Here is a 9,197-nt window from a genome sequence, read left to right as displayed (position 1 = left end):
AAGCCTGCATAGAATATTAAACTGTTCTTCCTTCTGTTTTTTTTTTAAGATTTATTATTTTTATTTCATTTTATGTATATGAAATGTTTTCCCATGTGTATGTATATGTACTATATGGGAGCCTGTGGAGGCCAGAAGAGGGCATTGGATGCCCTGAAGCTGTAGTTAGTGTGAGCTGCTGTGTGGGTGCTGGGAACTGAATCAGGGTCCTCTGCAAGAATAGCAAGTGTTCTTAACCCCTGAGCCATCTTTCTAGCCCTTCAGCCCCCTCTCCTCCAGCACTTTGTTTCTGTATTTGTCCACTTCCTTTTTTCAACCAGGCACGGTGACCAACAAACCTTACCAAGTGCTTTCCGAATCTGCCTGCAGTGGGCAGTGCTGAATGGAAAAGCAGCAGGAAGGGAGAGCTCGCTCAAGAGAGGTGACACTTACAGAGCTGGCCCTGAGAGGGCCTTTGCTCTCAGAAGATCAAAGTAGCAACAACTAGATGACAGGAAAGTGGACAATGCATGTACAAGGATTATTCTTGCCAAACACCTCAAATTTTACTCATTTTACAAAAGTACTAAGTGACACATTGCTACAGAAAACACAGAGCTTAGCTTAGATCCTTTAAAGTCAGAATGGTCACATGGAAAGTCAGTGTAGATTCTTACTTTTACTATAAAAGTTAAAGTCAAAAGTACATTAGGAATTGAACTATTTTCTTCTTTCTTGAGAAGTGACACACATGCTTTCTTGTTGGTGACAATCCACCTAAGGTGACAGCTGACCAGAAAACTGTACTGCTCCCCCCCACCCCCTGGCGGAGCGGGATGAGGAGAGCATCAACTTGGGACTCCTGCAGAAAGCCAGCTCACTGGCCTACACAAAGGACTGCAGAGGAGCATGCACAAGCACAGCTAGCATGCTGTCCTGTGGGACGGCAGACAAACATGCACAAACACACTTAGCATGCTGTTGTGACAGAGCAGCCTATTTCTAGCACATAGCCTGTTTGTACTGGTGCCCAGGAAGAAGGGCACTAATCAGAAAGATTTACACTCGCAGCACTCACAACTAAAAAGCACACAGCATATAATACTTTGATCTTTAAGTGGTTGATCATGGGCATTCCAAGATCATACTCACTAGGTTAGCCTGAGTTTTCATCTATAAAAATATGTTTCTTGAAATAATGCTTAGAGACTTAAAGAACAGTGGGACTACATACATCAAAACCAGCAGAATTCGCTGTTGAAAGGACTGCTAATGTAAGAGCGGGGTAGAGAACATCTCTCTCAATCGATTCCTACAGCCACTCTCAAGCTGTAATCATAGGAGATTCAGAAACCAGGACAGGTAGCTGGCCTGTAACTCCCTAGATAAACACTCCCTACCCACCCTCCACCCCACCCCCGTTGAAGCTCAGGACTGAAACTGACCCACGTGAAAACAGCTGTGGGAACACGAAAACTCATGTAAAGCCTGCTGGGATGAAGGGCTCATGATGGTGTTGACACGCTACACTACCATGTTGCTGAGGAAGGGCCCCCAGGTGAGGTGCCAACACGGGGGGGGGTGGGGGGGGTGTCCCTCAGAAGCACCTGGGAGGGGCATTTGCATGGGGGAGTGGAGTGGTGAACACGAGGGCTACTGACTACAAGAAGGTGGTGTTCCTGGACAAGGGCCAGTCATGTTTTCCAGGCCTCATCAATACTTCACATGAATGAAGGGCCGTGGCACAGTTGGTCTTTGCAAGATGCATCTGCTGGCCTGGTGGCCTATGCGACCACACCCCCCGTCTGCAGGCGATGCCTAGTGCCGAAGGCTGTTCTGGGAAGCTGGCGTAGAAGACTTGCACAGAGAAGTCACGACCAAGCCACTGCTTAAGTCCAGTCCTCGCCCTTCCTTCTCCTGAGGAGAAAGCAGAGATCTTCCAACACACCAGGAATGGAAAAAGCTGTCCTAACTCTGGAGCCTCTGGGATTGGGAAATCCCAGGGACAGCAGGGAGGCATGTGAGCTCCCAAGGAGCATACAGGGAGGGACAAGGCAGCAGGTTATTTCCTTTTTCTCAGCTACAGGCCTAGACACTAAAAACAAAAACACAAAAAACTTTCTTGGGACTGGAGAAATGGCTCTGTGGTTAAAAGCACTGGCTGATCTTTCAGAGAATCAGGGTTTGATTCCCACTATCCAGGCACACACTATCTATAACTCTAGTCTCAGGAGATCCTACCCCATATTTTGGCCTCCATGGAAACCAGGCATACATGTGGTGCACAGACATACATGCAGGCAAACACAAATACATAAAAAAAGTAAACTAAGTTTAAAAAATATGACTCTTAACTGGGAATGAGCATAGTGCCATGCCTTAATCCCATATCTCAGGTGGTTGAGGCAAGAGGATCTCTGAGTTTGAGGCCAGCTTGGCCTACATAGCGAATTCCAGGCTACATACATAGAAAGACTCTGTCTCAATAAATACACACATAAGTAAACAACTATGGTAGCCATTTGTTGCTTGAAACTTTTTCCTTTAAAGGGTCTGCATAGTAAAGCGACAGAATGAAACTCATTCTTTGGGAACCCTGAGCTAGTTTCATCAAAACATAAGAGCAGCAACTACTTATTCCTTAAAGACTAACAAACTAATACCAGCCATTTGGGGGGGCAAGGAGAAGATAGGAGGATAAAGGGCAGGTGGTTGTTTCCAAAGCTCCACCTGTGGGCTCGGTGAGGCTAAGTAAGGAGGCAGTCATAACTTACTGCTCTGTAGTCCAGGAACATCTCTTTGAAAGCCAGAAAATCCGTGAATGTGAGCAGCATGTCAAAGATGTCACCAGCCACTTCATCTTTATGGTGCCTGCAGAGGACAAGAGTGTTGGTTCTGTGAATGAACAGGGACACAGACCCCCTCTGGCTTCTGTAGGTTCCTGCATGCACATGATACACAAACTCATGCAGGCTTGCACACATACACATAAATTAATCTCTTCAAAAATTAAAATTAAAATTAAAAAAAAAAAAAGGCTTGCAAAGGCACAGAGGGCCTTCCACTCAGGACCCAGCCACCCAGTGTTCCCAGTGAAGGAAAGGAGAGTGAGTTTTCCTCAGTCTAGGTGAGGAAGAGGAGAAGCACAGAAGCAGAGTGAAGCTCAGCTCACTGCAGTGTTGTTGTGAAGGCTGCCATGTTGAAGCCTGGGATGCGCTCCAGCAGCTGCTCTTCGATGTACTTCTCTACCAGGGAAATCTGCAATAGTGGAGACAGAAGTGTGTGGGCCCTGGGAGGAGATGAATGAGAGAGGGAGGGATTGGGAGGGAGGGAGGGAGGGAAGGGGCTACAGCTGGGATACAAAGTGAAAAAACTGTAATTAATATAAAAAATAAAAATTTAATTAAAAAATTTACAGATTAAAATGTTATATCAAGAAGAAATTAGAACTATAAAATTTGAGCAAAAGTAATTGAAATTTTCATTTCAAATAAATATTGAAGCTTGTCTAACTAATCAAAAATTCACATGTAGCACATGAATAGTGTTGTATCACAGACACTGTTAGATGGGCAGGTTGTCTGCCTTTGAGGACACTTTGCTTTTACTTCATTACATACATAGCTGTGTAAGTTCAATTTAATAAATAAAATTAAGATGGCAAGAAGACTTTTTTGCAGTGTCTATAGCTATACTTGGCATCCTCACCTGTGTGTGTTTGTGTGCCTGCACACATGACAATGAGTGCAGGGGCCAGAAGATGGTGTTGGAACCTCTGGAAACAGAATTATCAGTAGTTGTGAGCCACTGGGTGTAGATGCTGCACCCAATCTGCAGTCCTCTGGGAGCCATCTGTCCAGCCCCAGGCTTTTTATTTTATTTATCATTACTGGATATATGATGTGTGTGTGAAGGGCATGTATGTGCTACAGTGTGTGTGTGGAGGTCAAAGGACAACTTCTGTGGAACCAGTTCTCTCCCTCCATCTTTAAGTCTACCCACTGACTATCTCGCTGGCACTCTTGGTTCATTTTTCACAGCATACAAATGCAAGGTATCACAGCTGAAGACAAGATTATGGTAAAGGCAAACTTGCTTTAAATAAGATGTTTCAGGCTCATCAAATACTTCATGAAAACCCTAGAGAAAACAGGGCTAAGATGGCAAGAGAAAATGACCTAAAGCACATTCTAATCAGCACCCCTCTCAGCAGTGCTAGCATAAAGAGAAAATTCCCACTAAGCTGAGCTGGAATTTACTAGGTAGCTCAGGGAGGCTTCCAACTTGCAGCCATCCTCCTGCCTTAGCCTCCTGAGTGCTGGTTTACAGGTGCCACCATGCTTTGTAACAGCTTTTGATTCTAATTCAAACTTTTTAATAACATATAATATAGTATATATATGTGCATGTATGCACACACATATATCTGTTAGTATACATAACAGATCTAAGTTCTAATTTTAAAGAAACCCTGATGCTCTCGTAGGTGAAATAGATCTACTTACATATTCATTAAAAATGGGGGTATAGGTGAGTTTATTCTCTTCTGTGTCTTCAAACTCCTGGTAGTACTTGTCCATGAAGTTTCTCTGCAATAACTGGAACTCATCATCTGACACAGGGAAGTTCATTCTTTGTAATGAGCTGCAATGCTACAGTGTTGCTTTCCCAGCAGCCACATGGCAGCTCACAACCCTCTGTAATTCAGGTCCCAACTGGCATGCCGTTTTCTACCCCCCAGGTATCAGTCACACACATGGTCCATATACATATATGCAGGCGAAACATTTACACATATAAAATATAAATACAAAAACCAATTAAAAATTTAATAATATATACCTAAAGTTTAGAACTCCATGCAGTTCGCTGGCTTATAAGTGAGCTCATATTACTTTGCACCTGTCTTATTTTTTAGCCTTTGAAACAGGGTCTTCATATATTCTTGGACAACCTGGAATTCACTATGTAGATCTGGCTAACTTTGGACTTACTTGTAGCTATCTTCCTGACTCTGAGTCCTGGGGTTAGGGGCATGGATGGTGGTGGCACACCCTTTATTCCTGGCACTCTGGAGGCAGAAGCAGGTGGATCTCTGAGTTTGAGGCCAGCCTGGTCTATGGAGCGAGTTCCAGGACAGAGAAACCCTGCCTTGAACAAAATCAGAGAAAAAAAAAACAAAAAAGCCAACAACAAAAACAGAAACCCCTAGGTACATGCCACAGTATCTTCAAACAGGTCAGTTCTCAAATTTGCCATAGGGACAGACTTCAATGGCAACAAACCTCTTCTATCCTACTTAATTTTTTTCTTTTAAATTACATTTTCATTTACTTATTTTTATGTGCACGTACTTGCTATGGCATAAGAATGGAGGCTAGAGGAAAGCCTGTACGGCAAGGTTCTTTCTTTCTGTCCATACAAGAGTCTTGGGAATCGAATTCAGGATATCTGGCTTGGCAGCAAGCACTTTACCCAATGAACCATCTCACTGTCCCCCCCCCCCTTTTAATTTCAAAACAGGGTCTCACTGTGTAGCCCTGACTGACTAACCTGGAACTTGCTATGTAATTCTAGGCTGGCCTGGAACTCACAGAGATCCTCCTGCCTCTGCCTCCTGAGAGCTGGGATTAATGCATGTGTCATGGTGTACACTCAGAGGTTAGGTGTTGATTCTCTCCTTCTACCACATGGGCTCACACACTGAACTTGTCTGTTATGCTTGGGAGCCACCTTGCTGTCCCCTTTCTCCTATTTTATTATCATTTTAGCAGCTGCAATGAAAACCTTAGCGTGGGTTAAAGGCTGAGGCCTGCATGAGGCTAGACGGCCTTGGGTTCAAACCCTACCTCAGCCTTGTACTTGGTGTGATCTTGGACAAGTGACCTTATTTCGGCAGATCCCAATATCCTCATCTGCAGCATAAAGATGCCTGTCCTGTCTGTGAAGAGGGGCTTGTCAAGTGGAACTCAGGAGAGTTCAGGTAGAGATTCACAGCCAAGGCTCAAGGTCAGAGAGTAGGGAATTCTGACAACTGAGCCAATTAGAATGTCTATAACAAAAAGGAAATCTTCAAAAGCGACCCAGACTTAAACTTATTTCTCCACAACAGGAAGGATAGCCATGGTGGGCAAAACTGAAAACTCCTTAGGAGAGCTTCTGGCGAGACACAGGAACTAAGGGCTTGGATCCTGACAGGATATAAAAGTGATTTTCAGACTAACATGGGTTAAGCCACAAACCCATAAACAGGGTCTTTTTCTAACTCCTGGAAAAGCTGCTAAACTGTCAAACTTCTGTCAAATTGAGTTTTTCCTCTTACCTATTTGTCTTCAACTTTGGATTTACTACTGCCTCTTTGTCAGTCAGCAGAATGGACAGATGCCAAAGAGTCCAGAAATAGGAATCAAGAATGCAAGGAAAGAGGAGGCTATGTTGGCTCGTGACTGCAATCCTAGCACTTGGGAAGCTGAGGCAAGAAGACAGAAAGATCAAGGCTGGCCTGGACATTAGACTCTAAAAAAACTGTCAACACCAAACCAACCAACAAAGCACATCAAGCATATAAAGAGATCTAAGGCATGCACAGTGGCCCATGCTTTGATTCCAGCAGGATGGAACTCTGAGTTGGAAGCCAGGCTGGTCTATACAGAATTCTAGGACAGCCAGGGTTACACAAAGAAACTTTGTCTAAAAAACAAAAACAAAACAAACAAACAAACCAAAAATTAATAACAGTAACAAAAAAGAAAATAAAAAGATCCAAAGAGATTTGATACTTGTTCCTGCTTCAGGGACAAGTGCTGTATAGGGTTATTGTTTACCTTCTATTCTACAGCTTGAAAATGTTAAAGCTCAAAATTGTTCTTACTGTATATATATGTGCGCAATAAAGTTGGTCAATAATATCTGAAGCCTTGTCAAGAGCTCAGTCCTACCCACCAGTTGACTGTTTCCTGAATTGCTCTCTCCTGAGACCGTCAATCGATGGCTGTATTTAAAAATCCCCAGGCCTTACAGGACAGAGCCAGGGTCTAAACTCTTCCATCCTCTTGCCTCCACCTACCTGTGCCCAGGTTACTGAGATGTGCCACATACCAGGTTTTGGGTTCTTTCTTTTTTAATTATATTTTTGTTTTTGAGTGGGCACATGCCTGCTACAGCCTGTGTATGGAGCTCTGAAGTCAACTTTTGGGAGCCAGTACCACCTTGTGGATCCTGGGGAAAAATCTAAGGTTGTCAGGCTTGCTGGGGAAGTGTCTCTACCCACTGGGCCATCATGTGGACCCTAGGCTGTTTCTAAGACAACAATGCTCAGTATGGTTTGCTTACTATTACGGTGTTCAAATTTAATTGATGTTTTGTGTTTGAAAAATTAACTCTTCATGTTGGTTCCCCTCAACCCCCAGACAGGGTTTCTCTGTGTAGCCTCAGCAGTCCTGGACTCGTCTGGAGATCTGCCTGCCTCTGCCTCCCCAAGTGCTGGGATTACAGATAGCTCCACCCCACCTGGCTTCTGCATGCTCTGATAAGCAGAGGTTTGGGTGACTGAGGTGGCTCAGTGGGTATAGGCCCTTCCACAACAAGCACGGTGATTTGAGTTCAACCCTCAGAGCCCACTTAAAGGTGGAAGATGAGAACCAACTCCACAAAGTTGCCCTTTGACTTCCCCACGAACATAGTGGCCTAGGAACAAGCCCCTCCCCCATCACACACGTATATGAACACATTTTTAAAAACTGCTTCAAAGCAAGTGTATTTACGTAAGAATCAAGAAGTTAATCTATGGAACTAGAGGTGGCACAGGTCACTTAGTGGTGTAGAAACTTACCCATAATAATGTCTTCTAAACATCCAACCACTGCATCAAATTCTGCATCAGAGGCGGAGGAGCTGAAAAACACATCAGGATTAGGTGCTGATCTAAATAATTATTTCAAGAGTTGAATTTGTGTTTTCTGTGGGGATGGGGAATTGAACCCAAGGCCTTGCACATACTAACCAATCAAAACAGCAAGGCCCATTAACATTTTTCAAATGTAAAATTTCCAACGTGCACAAAGGAAAGCAAGATGAACCTCCCACCAATCAGTTTCAGCGATCAGGGATTACTGTCTAGCATAGAAATTCCAAATACAGGAAAACACCCGTGACCAAAACCGGTATGAAAATCACCAAAGCAGCAAACAATATGGGGGCCGAGGCTGGCGTGGCACATCTTCAGACTTCCGCATTTATTACCAGCGGGATCTACTCACCGCATCCTGGCTCTTAACCCCACAATTCTCTGCTGGCGAGTGTGACCACACGCGGGAGGGGCACCGGCCTGGAGTGTAACTGGATCAGGAGTGGCCTGAGACCGGCGGTGAGGCCCCCGCCAGCCTGGGCTGCTCAAGGCCTCTAGATTTTGCTGACGGCCCAGATTCAGGCCAGAGGATTGTGATGGAAGCGCTGGTAATCGGTGACACAGCCCCGCGGACGAGGGAAACGCCCCGCTGGAGCGGGGCCCTGGGCCGCCTGCCCGCGCCAGACCCCGGAGGCACCCGCAGGCCGAGGTCGAGCGGAGCCTGGCAGCGTCACTTACAAGGACAGCGCGAAGCTCTCTTCCTCCAGGGCATCCATCGTAGGGCGCTGCAGTCACCGGCCCGGGCCCCGCGGCCCCTACCGCGCCCGCCGCCGGGCGGGGCTCCGCTCTGGCCCGCGCCGCCTCAACCACATCAAGGGTCCGCAGGAGGTCGCTCTGCCCGCGATCGCGCGAGGCCCGGCCTGCGGCTCCCGGCTGGGCCCCGCGCCCGCCCGCCTCTCGCGGGGCCACCCCGCCACGATCTGTTAGGGCGAGCGGTTCGCCGCAGCCCCGCCTCCCGTCACCATGGTTACCCCCGCGGCTCCAGCAGCCAATCACAGCCTCGGGTTCCCGGGCCTCACGTGGAGGACTGCAAAATGGCGGCAGTCCGTGTGTCGGCGCTTGTTCCTGGTTGAAACAGTGGGAGGCAAGAGCCCGGGTTTCTTCGCTTGCAGTTTAGGGACTGTAAAGATTATGTAGCTGAAGGCGTGTTTTAAGAGCGCTGGGAATGGCCAAATTGCTGGAAAGCCAGTCTCATATTTTGTCCTAGATAATTCAGACGTCTGATTTACCAAAGTTACTTCTCGGAAATATGGAAGGTTCCACCACATTAAGTGGGATGTCCTGTAACATAATTTGTAATCTTCACATCAAG

The 9,197-nt window shown here is 46.0% G+C and overlaps 1 protein-coding gene across 2 annotated transcripts; it reads right to left on the bottom strand.

The window, feature by feature from the left end:
- Positions 1-639: 639 nt before the first annotated feature.
- Positions 640-8,807, bottom strand: Arl2bp (ADP ribosylation factor like GTPase 2 binding protein). 2 transcript variants are annotated; one of them, XM_055620806.1, is made up of 6 exons: positions 8,564-8,807; positions 7,811-7,872; positions 4,485-4,591; positions 3,152-3,237; positions 2,754-2,850; positions 640-1,896 (listed from the first exon to the last, which is right to left on the bottom strand). In XM_055620806.1, exons 1-6 carry the CDS (start codon positions 8,599-8,601, stop codon positions 1,798-1,800), a joined length of 489 nt encoding a protein of 162 aa, XP_055476781.1. In that variant the 5' UTR covers positions 8,602-8,807; the 3' UTR covers positions 640-1,797. The 2 variants fall into 2 exon arrangements, with proteins under 2 accessions (XP_055476781.1, XP_055476783.1); XM_055620808.1 differs by lacking the exon at positions 8,564-8,807 and adding an exon at positions 8,238-8,551.
- Between the last annotated feature and the right edge of the window lie 390 nt (positions 8,808-9,197).

The sequence above is a fragment of the Psammomys obesus genome, unplaced genomic scaffold (assembly GCF_907164565.1).
Source record: "Psammomys obesus unplaced genomic scaffold, mPsaObe1.curated_primary_1811, whole genome shotgun sequence".
In the NCBI taxonomy this organism is placed as follows: domain Eukaryota; kingdom Metazoa; phylum Chordata; class Mammalia; order Rodentia; family Muridae; genus Psammomys; species Psammomys obesus.
This window is presented reverse-complemented; position numbering and strand designations above follow the sequence as displayed.